The sequence below is a fragment of the Pipra filicauda genome, unplaced genomic scaffold (genome assembly GCF_003945595.2).
Source record: "Pipra filicauda isolate LSUMZ 115617 unplaced genomic scaffold, ASM394559v2 scaffold8_size5757611_pilon, whole genome shotgun sequence".
Lineage (NCBI taxonomy): Eukaryota > Metazoa > Chordata > Aves > Passeriformes > Pipridae > Pipra > Pipra filicauda.
Window position 1 is genome coordinate 3,884,424 of NW_024105087.1, and position 13,714 is coordinate 3,898,137.

At 43.1% G+C, this 13,714-nt stretch overlaps 1 protein-coding gene across 4 annotated transcripts in view; it reads left to right on the forward strand.

The window, feature by feature from the left end:
- The first annotated feature begins 2,422 nt into the window (after positions 1 to 2,422).
- Positions 2,423 to 13,714, forward strand: part of OTUD4 (OTU deubiquitinase 4) — a 31,428-nt gene continuing 20,136 nt past the window's right edge. For 3 of the 4 annotated variants that reach the window (XM_027721097.2, XM_027721100.2, XM_027721098.2), the window contains exons 1-6: positions 2,423 to 2,547; positions 5,656 to 6,181; positions 7,759 to 7,842; positions 10,630 to 10,680; positions 11,601 to 11,647; positions 13,413 to 13,485. In XM_027721097.2, the coding sequence (XP_027576898.1) occupies positions 6,029 to 6,181; positions 7,759 to 7,842; positions 10,630 to 10,680; positions 11,601 to 11,647; positions 13,413 to 13,485 (408 nt within the window). In that variant the 5' untranslated portion in view covers positions 2,423 to 2,547; positions 5,656 to 6,028. The remainder of the gene's footprint in view (positions 2,548 to 5,655; positions 6,182 to 7,758; positions 7,843 to 10,629; positions 10,681 to 11,600; positions 11,648 to 13,412; positions 13,486 to 13,714) is intronic. The other variant, XM_027721099.2, reaches the window with a different exon arrangement.

The following is a 13,714-nucleotide window of genomic DNA, read 5'->3' on the forward strand; positions in this document are numbered from 1 at the left end:
AGGCTGTTCAGATTCGGTACAACGGGTTTGGGAGTTGTACTCTCAGGCTGGAGTTTGACAAAGATTTGGCCTGGCAATACACTAGAACCAAAATCTGTCATCTCCTCTTCATCTATTTTCCCTTTCCCACCTTCTTCCTCTCTTTTGCCAGTGTCCACCCAGCAAATGCACAACAAAAAGGTTTGAAGACCTGATCTCTCTGAAAAATACTGTAGGGGAATGCTTGGCTGTCAGCTGTGTCTGTTCTCTCAGAGTGCTTCACTGCCCAGCATGAAGGCAGGCACACAGAAGCCCTATAAGCTTAAATGTGTACTATACTGTAACTTTGGAAACCTACAACCAGATAGGGATAAATAACTTACACTGGATTGTTTTCTAACCTGTGTCTTCAAAAGGACTGTTCACATGCTAACTTCTACTTAACATTCACAGATAAGGTAGGTTAAAATGCACCTTACCAGATAAGCGTATAACCTCATATTCTATTTGAACAGAAAAAGATAATTTCAGACAAAAATCTCACCATGGACTACTAAGCAAATAGGCAACTTAAAAGTATTTTTTTCTAACCAGATCACCCCTTTATTTTATTTTTTAACTATGTACCCTTAAGGATCAGGCTTTATCAACACTATTAATACTCATGCTAGCTAGCTTGAAGTATTTATTTATTAATTCCCCCTAAACAATTTGGCTTGACCATGTGTTTGAGCAATGATCAGAGAATCACAGAATCACAGAATAGTTAGGGTTGGAAGTGACCTTGAAGCTCATCTAGTTCCCAGCCCCGTGCCATGGTGTCCTGGTTTTGGCTGGCACAGAGATCATTTTTTCTAAGTAGCTGGTACAGTGCTCTGTTTTGGATACAGTATGAGAAAAATGTTGAGACATATACTGATGTTTTGGTTGTTGCTAAGTAGTGCTTACCCTTAGTCAAGGACTTTTCAGTGTCTCATGCTCTGCCAGTGAGGAAGTGCACGAAAAGCTGGGAGGAGCATGGCCAGGACAGCTGACTCATAGAATCATAGAACGGTTTGGGTTGGAGGAGACCTTAAAGATCATCTAGCCCCAACCCCTTTGCCATGGGCAGGGACACCTTTCACTAGATCAGGTTCCTCAAAGCCCCATCAACCTGGCCTTGAACACTTCCAGGGATGGGGCATTCAAAAATTCTCTGGAAAACCTGTGCCAGTGCCTCACGACTCTCACAGTAAAGAATTTCTTCCTAATATCTAATATAGACCTACTCTTTTTCCATTTAAAGCCATGTCCCCTTGTCCTGTCACTACAGGTCCTTGTTAAAAGTTTCTCTCCATCTTTCTTGTAACCCCTTTAGGTACTGGAAGGTGCTCTAAGGCCTCTCCAGACCCTTCTCTGCTCCATGTTGAACGATCCCAGCTCTCTCAGCCTGTCCCATGGGAGAAGTGCTCCAGCACTTGGTTATCTTTGTGGTCTCCTCTGGACTCGCTCCAACAGGTTCATATCCTTCCTATACTGGGGGCCCTGGAGCTGGATGCAGTGCTCCAGGTGGGGTCTCGCCAGAGCAGAGTAAAGGGGCAGAATCACCTCCCCTCGACCTACTGGCCACGCTGCTTTTGAGTTCCTAGCCTGAAGTAAGCATTTTAGTTGGGGGGAAAAAAAAATAAAATTGAATTTGGTACACACTTGCTTACTCTTCTGACAAGCTCCCCGAACTGATTTACAAGCATTTTACGTATTTCTTCATGTCTGCTGGAGCATTTCCGAGGAGGAGCGATAGGGTATGAGGATAAACTCTTTTTGTATCATTGTATTTCAGAATATACACCATTACTGTGTACTCAGCACGCTCGTACCCAGGGCACAGTTCAACAATTTCTCCTTGTGGCAGCGCAGCCGGCTGGTGCGACCGTGGAATGTCCATTCTCCCGCCCCACGGCTGTTACCTCATTTAAAAAAAAAAATAAATAAAAAATTACCTGTCAGAAAAACAAACAAACAAACAAAAATCTTAAAAACGTTTCCCGCTGGATCGCACCGCGGGGATGGGGTGTTAGATCCGGGTTGAACCGCTGAGGGCAGCGGCGGTACACGCAGCACCCGCCCCTCGCTGGGACCTGCTGGGTGCGGGGAAGGAGAGGTTCCCCGGCTGTACCACTGCGGGGCTGGCGGGTGAGGAGGACATGAGACGACCGCCGCTTGCCTCTGCACAACACGGCTGCTCTGAGCCGAGCAGAGCACGATCCCGGCGCCACATCCCGCCCGCTGCCCCAGCGCCCCGGAGCGCTTCCCGCCCGCCCCTTCTCCCCCCCACACATCCACACACACCGACCCCCCCCGCGCGGCGAATGGTGCGAGCCGCAGGTGTGGCCGGCGGGACAAACCAACGGCGGCCCGGGGGGGGAAAGCGGCGCGGCGGGAGGGCGGGACGGGACTGGCACCGGGCGCATCACCGGGAGCGACGCGGGAGGAGCGGCCGCCGCGGGAGATTGAAGTGCCGGGGCCGAGGAGCGGGAGGCGCTGCTGCCAGTGTCGCCCGCGGGGGAGGAGACCAGGAGGAGGGGGCCGGTAAGTGCCATGGGCGGGCGGGGGCGGGAGCGCGGCCCCGGCGGCGGCTCCGCGGGTGCCCGTGCCGGGGGGGCCGCGGGGCGGGCAGGGCATCGCGGGGCTGCGGCTGCTGCTGCTCGGGGAGGCCGAGGGGCCGCCCCTGCCCGGGTGCCCCTGTCCCCGGCCTGCCCCGCCGGGCTGCCCGTGCCGGAGCTGCGGGATGAGAGGGAGGCGCGTGGCGAACCGGGAAAGGGCGCGCGCCGGGCTGGGGAAACCCGGTCTCCTCTCCCTCCTCTCCCCAGGGTTGCTGGCCCAGGTGTTGGCACTAAAGCAGGCTGTGAACTGGGTCACGAAACCGACCTTGGTTTAAAGATAAAATTAGATTATTATTTTTTTTTTATCATCAAAATTTTTTGGGTTGAGTCAGCTTCCTGGGCTGATTCAGTGTATGGGCAGCGAGGGGAGAAACTCGTGGCTGGAGCTGCTGCACGTGGTGGAAGTGGTGGCTGGAAGCGTTAATAAAGCTGCTTGCTAATTAGAACATCTGTAAAAGCTCTAATTAGAACATCTGTAAAAGCTCTAATTAGAACATCTGTAATAACTCGTGAGTTATAATTTGGTCATTCTTATCTTGATGGAGCATTTATTTTAATGCTGAGGTGTTTCAGGTGCCTTTGGGTGGATGCATTTCTTCTTGAGCCTTAGAAACTGTGTTGTGTGCAGGGTAGATTTCTTCATCAAGAAGTAAACCTTTTTGGAAATGGACTCATTCTTGTACAGCAGCACTTGGAAAAAAAGCTCTGTGGGTCACCATCGCTCAATCAGCTTCAGGAGCTGGTTGCAAAAAGAGCAGGCTTTTAGGACACTGATAGCTAGATGAGTTTAATACTGTAATTTTCGGTGCACTTATCAGAACCACATTTACATCCTGTCACATACTGGATGTCCTCATGTATATAGGGTGTTCTTGAGTCTAACAGACATGATAAAAGGCATTTGCCCTCCTCCTCACCAGCCTTTAGAATCACATTGACAAAAGGCTGAAATATGTGGGAAGACAGATAGTTCTGTCTATCTGAACACGTTAGAGGATAGTTCTGTCCCTAACACTGGCAAATAGGCTGAGGAAAAACAGAATATTCCTAAGAAACTCTGTAACTGGACAGAGTAGTTTGATAGGTCTCAAAAGCATCTTGCCAAATTACTTTTCTCTACAGAAGAAGCATGTCTCACATGCAGGACTCTGCTAGCCTGAGTTCCTTAAGTGAATATGGTAGCTGAGTCAGTGGCAGCAACTGTTTATAGTTCAATCTTGTTAGATGACCTTTCCCATCCTCTGGTGAGAAGTTTGAGCTTCCCCTCCAGCCCCTTGCTGGTATTTTTATCTCGCCTTCCTTGTCTCAAACATCCCCATGCTGCCTTACTAACTTTCTATGTCTTCTCTCAGATGCTCTTGGGGCTTTACTTTCACTTCTTTCAGTTTCTATTCCTCTTATCTACAGAGGTCCTGGAATTTGCATTCATTTTCAATTCCTTTCTGGCAAACCTGAGCTTCTGTTAGAAAGAGCTGGTAGATCACTAGACTCAACCTGGCTTGTAACTTCTGTGTATAATAGTAACTGATTGAATAAGCAGATCTTGGCTCAAATCACTGCCCTCCCTGGTCTTATTATTGTCAGCTGAAAGTAAAAATCAGGGGGTTTGTTCTTCCTGTCTTTGCCGCTCTTTTCTGCATCTAACTTTTCTCATTTAAGCTAAGAAGTAATTCATAGCATCTTATTTATTGGTAGTGCTTCTGAGAGCTCTGTAGCTCTCCCTCCCAGGTATGTTGCACAGCCACAGTAAAAAAAAGCCTTACAAGTTTGGAGAGCATCCTTTCATGTCACATTTTGTGCATCAAAACCTTCTAAAGCCTGTTTACAATGCCAAGCAAAATTTGATCATGCAATTGCAATAAAAATGTTTGTGGCTTCTTACAACTAAGAGTGGCATACAAGAAAAGTAGTACATTAGAAGTATTAAATGACTGTGGCTTCTTTAAATCCATTTTTAATTAAGCCTTCTTTTACCATCTCTGTTTTATTTCCATCTTCTTTCCTGCAAGTGGATGGAGTTAAAAAATATTCTTACAATGGCATCTGTTGAGAGGGGGGGAAACAACCCCAAGCCAAACCAAACCCAGCTAAACCCACAAACCCCACATACTGTGGATTACGTTTCAGACATGGAATCATAGAATGTTGAGTGGTTGGAATGGACCTTAAAGATCATCTAGTCCCAACACCCCTGCCATGGGCAGAGACACCTCCCACTAGACCAGGTTGCTCAAGGCCTTATCTAACCTGGCTTTGAACACTGCCAGGGTTGGGGCATTCACAAGTTCTTTGGGCAACCTGTTCCAGTGTCTCACCATCCTCAAAATAAAGCATTTCTTCCTCATATCTAACCTAAATTTCCCCTCTTTGAGCTTGAACCCATTCCCCTTGTCCTATTACTACAGTTCCTGATGAAGAGTCCCTCTCTGGCTTCCCTATAGGCCCCCTTCAGATACTGGAAGTTTGTTATAAAGTCTGCACTCAACCTTCCCTTCTCTAGCCTGAACAGTCCCAGCTTTCTCAGCCTGTTTTCAGAGGGGAGGTGCCCCAGTCCTCTTATCGACTTCGTGGCCTCCTCTGGACTTGCTCCAACAGTGCCATGTCCTTCTTATGCTTGGGGCCCCAGAGCTGGATGCAGCACTCCAGGTGGGGTCTTGCCAGAGTGGAATAGATGGGGAGAATTAACCTCCCTCTCCCTGCTGCCCAGACTGCTTTGGATGCAGCCCAGGATTCTTTTGGCTTTCTGGGCTGCGCGTTCACATTGCCAGCTCAGCGTTGGGTGTTCCAACCATCAGCCCGGTGTTGGCTATAAAACTAAAAAGCAATGGGACGGGCCTGGCCGGGAGCAGGGCTGACAGCTCGGCCCCGGCGCTGTGTCCCGCTCCCGCCGCTCCCTCCTCCGGGACTACCGCTCCCAGAAGCGCCCGGGCTGAAAGTGAAAATAAGCGCCAGGTTACGCTCCTGTTTGTGCCCTCCCCTCCCCTCCCGGCGGGCTGCACGTGTCCTTCCTTTCCCTTTTGTTTTCCGCCCGCAGGCCGGCTGCGCGCTGGGGGCTCGGGACGCGCCCGCCCCCAGGACCGGGACCCTTCGGAGCCGCTCCCGGGAGCCGCCGCCCGCTTCTCCAGGGCCGCCGGGAAGCCGCGGGAGTGACGGAGCCGGGAGTCCAGGCTGCGCAGCGAAAGTTTGCCGCTTCTCCCCGCGGTTCCCACATGCGAGTGGACGGCGTGAGACCGGCTGCCGCTCTTCCTGCTGCTCCCGCCCCTGCTCCCGCTGCTCCCTCGGGTGCCGGGGGGCCGGCGCTGCCCCCCACGCCCGCCGCCGCACCTGTGCCCGGCCCTGGAGCTGCCCCGCGGGTCCGCCCGGCCATGTGGGACTAGGAGAGGAGCGGCCATTCTCCGGGGCGAAACATGGATGCGGGCGGGGAGCAGAGCCATCCCGGCAGCGGCGGGGGGGACGCCCCCGGGGACGCCTCCATGGACCGCTACCTGCGATCTCAGGGCTTGTACAGGAAGAAGGTGGCCAAGGACGGATCCTGCCTCTTCAGGGCTGTGGCCGAGCAGGTAACTCCTTACGTAAATAAAGCTCCTTCTTGGCGTGAAAGCATGGGAAGTGGATCTCATTAGTGGGTGGTGATTAGTGTTAAAACGCAGACAGGTGTAGGTTAAGGTTACACGGTCATGTGCCAGTGAAAAACAGAGGACTATTAAAGTAATTTCCGTCCTGCGAGGTGAGAAAAGTTCTGCATGTACAGCCGCCTCCTCTCACTGAGGAGAAATCCTTACCTGTTTTGACCTTCCACCGCCTCCTCGGAGCTTTTTTCAGTGTAAGAATTCAGCATTGGAGTACAGCTGCTTTGGATGAGACTGTCTAGGAAACGGAATTCAGTGGGAAAGACCTGAAAAGCCCCGTTCGTAGTTTTGTTAATTAGTTTACTATAAAATTAGAGAAAGCGAGTAATTTGTTTTCTGTTCTTCCTGTTGAATTCCCCTCCCCCATTTCAGTGTTGGTGTTAAAGGAAAAAAGTGACAGCGTCATCTTGTCTTAAGTACAAGCAGACAGCAGTGGGAGCTCTGGTGCTTCTGATTGTGGGAGCCCCGATTCCTGTGCTAATTATACACAGTTCACTTTTTTTTTTTAAATCCCTTTCCCTACTAAATTGGTCAGTTTAGGGAAGCAAGCACTTGGAATTGAGTGGGTTTTTTTATTTCAAGGGAATAATCGGTGAATATATATTGATATTCTGGTGTTTTTAATACACAGAAGGTTTCTCTCACACTCCAGTGTTGATAGAACTTTTTTTCCAACTATTAAATTTTTAACATCCCATTCTTATTTTATTATAGAATCACTTAGGTGGGAAATGACCTGTAAGAAGGGAAGGTCTTTAATTCAGAGTTAATAAGTGTTTATGTATGAATTTGGTCTAATCTCTTTACTCTTCATTCAGAAAGCCTGAACTGAATTTGGAAGTGTTTTATATTGAGGGTAGTGTGTAAAGATTGCAAGAGATACTGCAACCTAAATTGTCTGGAAGTTCCCTACATTTGTAGTGAAGGTGCAGAAAAGTCATATTTGAGAGAACTTGGAACCTGGGACAAAAGTAGTAGTCTTTCAGTACAGATTTGAAGAGGAGGTAAAATGCAGGTGTGATATAGGGATCTGAATTTCTGGCTTTCAGAAGAGTGTTTGGGCAACAGGCCTCTTAAAAGTCAGGAGAAAGTAAAGCTGCACTCTGTGAGATTTGGTTGGATTTCATTTGAATGAGAGCATGTTGGTAGTTGGTTTCCTCATCCACTCCTGCTGTAATTTACTTCTTTGATTAACTGAAGTCCTTTGCCAAGCAGTCAGTTAAAGATTAACAATAAATGCTAGTCACTTTGCTTAGTAAACCTCATAAAATTGAACGTCTGAATTTAGAAAATCTGTGAATTCTGCAGTTACTTAATTTTTGATTAATTAATTGAGGTTTCACTCACATCAAGATGATGTTACTGATGAGTATGCATGTTAAATATTCTTAAAAATAAAACGAGAGTATTTCCAAGCCTGTATTTAGACAACAGTCATTAATTATTTGTGACCTGTCATCAAAACTCCTAAGATCCAGTGTCACTTTCTTCTCTTTCTCCCTTTGTAGGTGTTACACTCTCAGTCTCGGCATATTGATGTTAGGATGGCTTGTGTAGACTATCTTCGGAAAAATAGGGAGAAATTTGAAGCGGTGAGTGTTCTTGTTTTCTTTGTGAGCATTCTAAAAAAAAAAAAGTTACTTTATTCCTTGCACTTTTTTATTCTGCTGTTTGTGACGGTATTCATCATAGCTAAATACCAGTTGGTGCTTTTTAAAGTGAGTGCTCTTTAAATTAATTGGCACATGTGTGGTAGTAACTCCTTTTCATAGGCCTGGAGAAAGACCCGTGTGCTCCTTGGACTGGACTGATGTGGGGTGGGAGATGTTTTTAATGCTCATTAAAAAAGAAGAGCAAATTTACTTAAATAAAATCCAGATTTTGGTAGCTTCACTATAGATTATTAAAGTATAATGCTTATTTTAATAAATGTCATAAAATGTTCTTATTGTGGTAATTAATTGCTTTTACAATATAAAAGGGATTTAACTGATGAGATTAGTGTAATTTGTTTCAGGGTCTGCAGTTTGTTATGCATTGGTACTATAGGTTTTTTTTTTTCCTAAACATCTGTAAGGAAGTTTTTCATCAATCATGGATGTAAAATATTTTGATATTGATCTATATTTGGTGACTGTCATCAGTGTTAACATTAAAATATTCTTTTTTTTCTTTCTTTTAAAAGAGCAGTAATAAATAACAGTGCTCCTTTTTGTGTTTGTGTGGGTTCTGGTATATATGCCATTTATCTAATTTCCAGGATAGCCAAAACAAGAGTATGTGTAAGGATTTGTTACAAGAGGATTATTACTCAGCTCTCTGTTTCTGTTCCAAATTTACCCAGACCCAAAATAAAAAGATGGTTTTAGATGCACGTTGGCATAAGGAAGAGATGGAAAGCTGGAATAAGAGTGTGTGTCTGTGCTCTAATTTCTGACAAAGTGCCCTGTAGTCAAATATGACTGATCACATAAAAGTGGAAATTTTCAGGAATTAGTGACATTAAATAGAGTGAATCTCTCTGGGACAATGCAGCTCTGACTTGACTCTTTCCATTTGCCAGGGCCGTTGGCTTGTTTCCGGTCCATCTCAGGACTTAACCAACTTTCTTGCTATTTTATTTATTTTATTTTTTTTCACTGCTGACTTTTTAATCCCTTTCTTTCCAGAATTACCCTGCTCACTCCAATATCTGCTTCTCTGCTACTTTTCTCTTGTTGTATTGTGTAGTGTTTTGAAATACCATGCCCTTCTTGACGCTTAAGTGTACCTTGTTTCCCATCCCCGGTTCTGGCATCCTCTCATCCCTATGACTACTTTGTCAGCCTTAGCTGGTTTTACTATCTTGGCCTCTCCTCAAACTTCTGCTCTCACTGTTCTTTCTTTCCTCAGACTTGATCCAAGTGGTACGACCTCTCCTCTGTCCACCTCTGCAGTCCTTCTGAAAAGTCTCCTTTTTCAGTGTTTCATGTAATTTTTTAGAATAGATGTTTCATGTGGAAGGTTGAGGTGTTCCATATCTGTTCTCCTTTCCCAGTGTTCTTCCTCCCTCGGGTACCTCGCTTCAGCTCTGCTGATCTCTTTTGCTGCCAGTGTTTCTTACTATACTTTGTGTTTTCCATCTGGAATACAGCATTGTTATCTTATCTCTCTTAAAAAAAACCCAAGCGCCCAAACAGCCTAAAACCAACAAACGCCTCTTTCCCTAATCTCTTAGTTCGATTGTTTGCTCTTCTCTCTGTCTGTTGTAACCATTTCAGTTTGAATTTGTGTCTCTTTTCTTCCACTGATACTGCTATAACCACAGTTTCAGGTGTGTAACTACCCTCTTCATTTCCTTTCTCATCCTTTCTTGAAGTGCTTCCTTTAATTGCTGCTGACTTACATTTATTATCTAACTCCTAAGTTTCTCCTGAGAACTTTCTGGTGCCCTTCCTTTCTTCCTCAATACTTCATCTTTACATCATTTAATTTTCACACAAAAAGCAAGTGCTGACTATGATCATGTTTTACTGATCCACCTTTTTAGCTTCACACCTGATTGCTTCCATCTAAATTAAAAGTTTGGGCCAGACTTTTTGATTCTTCTCATGAGCAACACGGTCCAAAATGAGGTTCAAAATGGCTAAAGCAGAACTTTTAATCTCACTACTCCACTCAGTTCTCGTTATTATCTTGTAGCTTAAGTTTGTGAAGAGATTTGTGTCTTTCTTTGGACCTCTGTGGATCTTTGTTTTAACTAAATCAAGCAGATTGTGACTAAATAGAAAATTTTAAATCCAGCCTCTGTGTGGCCAGGATGGCTGAAACAGTTTGAAGTTGACATGTCTTAATTACTGCAGCATCTTTCTCTGTTCTTGAAAAAACTTTGAGTTTGCTATACTGTATTTTATCACTGCTTTCATACTACAGGAATGTGACTCTCATTCCTGATTGTCCATTGCTACCTGTTTCTTTTAACAAGATACTTGAATGAGCCCACACATGTTCTCTCTAGTGATGCTCTGCATGCCTGGGATGAATTGCCCCTAAACATCTACTTGACAGCAACTTTGCTTTCTTTCACATTTCCCATTTGGCTGCTGAATTTCTTTTGGGGGCTTTTTGTTTGGGTTTTTGTTTTTTTTTTTTTTTTTGGCTTGTGTGATGACTTCAAAAGCTGCTTATGTGGTTATTTTCTGCAATGCAGACCTACATGTTTGACCTTTTATTCCTTCATCTCTGTATCATTTGATACGTAGATTGTAAGCTTTTTGAGGGCAGGGTAGCCTTTCATTTCCAATGGTACATTCCCATTGGAAAAGTGGGCATAGACTGGGGATTCCATATGCTGTGCTAATCAAAATAACTAATTACTGCTGCTTTTCTTTTTAATACAGTTCATAGAGGGGCCATTTGAAGAGTATTTAAAAAATTTGGAAAATCCACAGGTACGTTAAACTCGATTTGTAATAGAAAGCAGTACTTTTATTGATGTTGACAGGTAATTGGAATTTTTTTTCCCTCAGAAGTATTTTTGATTGAGCTTTAGAGGTCTTCGAATTACATGAATTTATACTTTTATGTGTGCACTCTACTGTAAAATGATTGGTGGAATATTTTTTTCATGTCTTGTTTTAAATCTCTCGCTCAAAATCATATCCAAATGTTTTTAGCCTCTGCAAATGCCAAGAAACAGCATGACTAACTTTTTTTTTCAAGATTCCCTGGAATATCCGAGAGTTTAGGTGATACGAAGACAGTTACTCACGTAAGGGAGATTATGAACAGTGGCTTCTGAAGAAGATACTGATTTGAAGATAAATTATTATAATAATTTTTATTCTTATTTACCCCCAATTCGATTTCAGTATTTTTATTAGGGAGTTGACAATTTGAGTAAGACCTGAGAATTTAGCTTCAAAGTTCATTTTTCCCGTTCATCTGTAGCTAAAGACCAGCAAAACCTGACAGTTTTGGAGGTAGAGAATAACTTTTTTTTTAAAAGCACTTGACAAATCATTTTTTTAAAAGCTAGACTGCCAGTTGTTTAACAAAAGAAAAAAAACCCTAATACTATTATCACCTTTCAGAACTGCACCGTTTAATGGTAAATCTGCATTTGTGTGATTGCTTTTAGTTCTTTGTGGTATCCAGTTCCATTGCTAGTTTGGGGAAAAGTCCTTAAACCACCTTACTGGAATAGTTATTGTTATTGCAAAAAACCACTTACAATCGAAGTATCTTGGCTGAACTAAGTGTTCATATATTTATTTTGAACAATGATTTCTTGCATCTCCTGATCTATGCATGAGGAGGTATAATAATTGTGTGCTCGTTTGAACTTTGTTTTCTTTTGTTTTTAATACAGGAATGGGTTGGACAAGTAGAAATAAGTGCCCTTTCTCTTATGTACAAGTAAGGAAACCTTTAAATATGTTTTACTGAGATCAGTTGTTTTGTTAGTGAATCAGTTGGAATAGCAAAGATAGAATTGTGTTATACTATGGTTCTCCAGAAAATAACAAATATGCTTTGAAAATTGAAGCTGTCAAGGGATTAAGGAAAAATAGAAAAGTGAGCTTTGAAAATGACATTTGATCAGGGATGTGAGTACAGGCTTGTGGCAATGTCGTGCATCTCACCTGCACAACCAGTTGTGGGCAGAGTCGTGCAGTTTGTATTTTGTTAATTAAGTAAGGATTGGTCAGGGGCCATTGGTCAGTGGTTAAGAAAAGTTTTGCTATTTTTGCATAGATAAACACTCCTCTTGGTGCTAAAGAGTTTTATTGTTTTGTTTTTATTGAATGTAATCTTATATCTTTTAAGATTTATCTTTCTTCACAAAGTAGTGAGAAACAATATGCTGAATATTTATAGCTGGTCTCTAATTTCTGTGCAAGGGACTGCCTTCTGCTGTTTGTAGATCTGTTAAAAATTCAGTATTTCAAAATGTTTACTGTAAATTAATGGCTTTGTCTTTTGATGAGACAGCTGATAAGAGGAAAGAGTCAATCAAATTAGTTAAGTATTGCTTTTGGGTACTTGTGTGACTGCTAAGTGTGGGAAGTTGCATGCAATTCATTGCATTTTATGAGGCGAATGGGACAGAGCTGCATGTGCTGCAGGGGTGGGGAAGGACTGGACTGAAAATCAGAACAAAGTTTGGCTCAAGAGGCTTAGTGAGGAGGTCTGATGGTTAGGTTGAGCCACGGTGTAGAGGGATGTATCTCAATTTAAGTCAACAAAATTGCATGCTTAATTATATCAGAGTCGATGGTCGTGTTCTGTTGAATTTCTGGCCATGAGAAATAAGTTCTCATAAATAGAAGCAGTTTATTTTGAAGTCATGCACATTGGTATCCAGGCCACAGCTGATAAATGAATACAGAGGCAAAGCCTGGTTGATAATAGTGTTTTGTTGTTTTTTTTTTTTTTTTTAATTTCCATTGGAAGCATCCAGGAGAGTTTTGTGGTGTAGATGGAAGTATATGTTCACTGGAGAGGTGAACACACAAGAATAGTTACTGCCATGATCGTTTTGGGAAGACAGGCTTCTATTAAAAAGGCAATTTGGAGTCTCAGTGAAAGTAGGAATGGTGGTGGAGGTAGGGGGAAAGAGTTGCTTCCCTTCCTCCATACTGGCAGACTGAAGGGAAGTGGAAGGAAGAATTTCCTGTTCTGTTCCAAGTGGATAAGTAAGAGAATTTCAGACTTCTCAGGCATAGGATAGAAATTCAGTATGAATAGGTTTGATTTCACTTTCGCTCTTCAAACCTGTCACAAGTATGATTTGGTTATCCAGTAAATTTTTCTTACCTCCCTGAGCTATGAAATTCTTTTCTCTCAGAATTGCCTTTTCTGAGTTGTTGTAAGAAGTCTCTTTTTTTAATCCAACAACTGTGAATATACTCAGTCATTTTGCAGGACTGATGACACTTTTGGCTGTGTGAGTAAGGAAGAAGTTGAAGGAAGTGATAGGTTGCTAAGCAAAGAATTCAGAGGGACGATTATGGAAAAAAGAGAGAGAAAATAATTAAGTGTAAGAGCATGACAGAGATTGACTATAGCAGAGAAATCACTAGGTGTTTTCTGTGGTTATTGAATTTGACTGGAATACTCAAATTTTTATTGATACTATTTTTAAAATGAATTCTTAACTGCTACTTTTTTTTTTCCCCAGAAAAGATTTCATAATATACCAGGAACCAAATGCTTCTCCTTCACGTGTAACAGAAAATGGCTTTTCTGATAAGGTAAAAAAAAAAAAAAAAGGCAATTGTGGAAGGCTGAATTAAGACTACTTTATAAACAAAAAGGAGTTGCACATGAGATTTATTATTCAACGCAATGAAATGTTCTGAGAATTTAATTTCAGCAACTTATTTTGTACATATTTAAGGCAGCTATTCTGTTAATACATGTAGTACTTATTTTTAAATAGATGGTATATATTTTGGGCATATCTTCCTACTAATCTAAAAT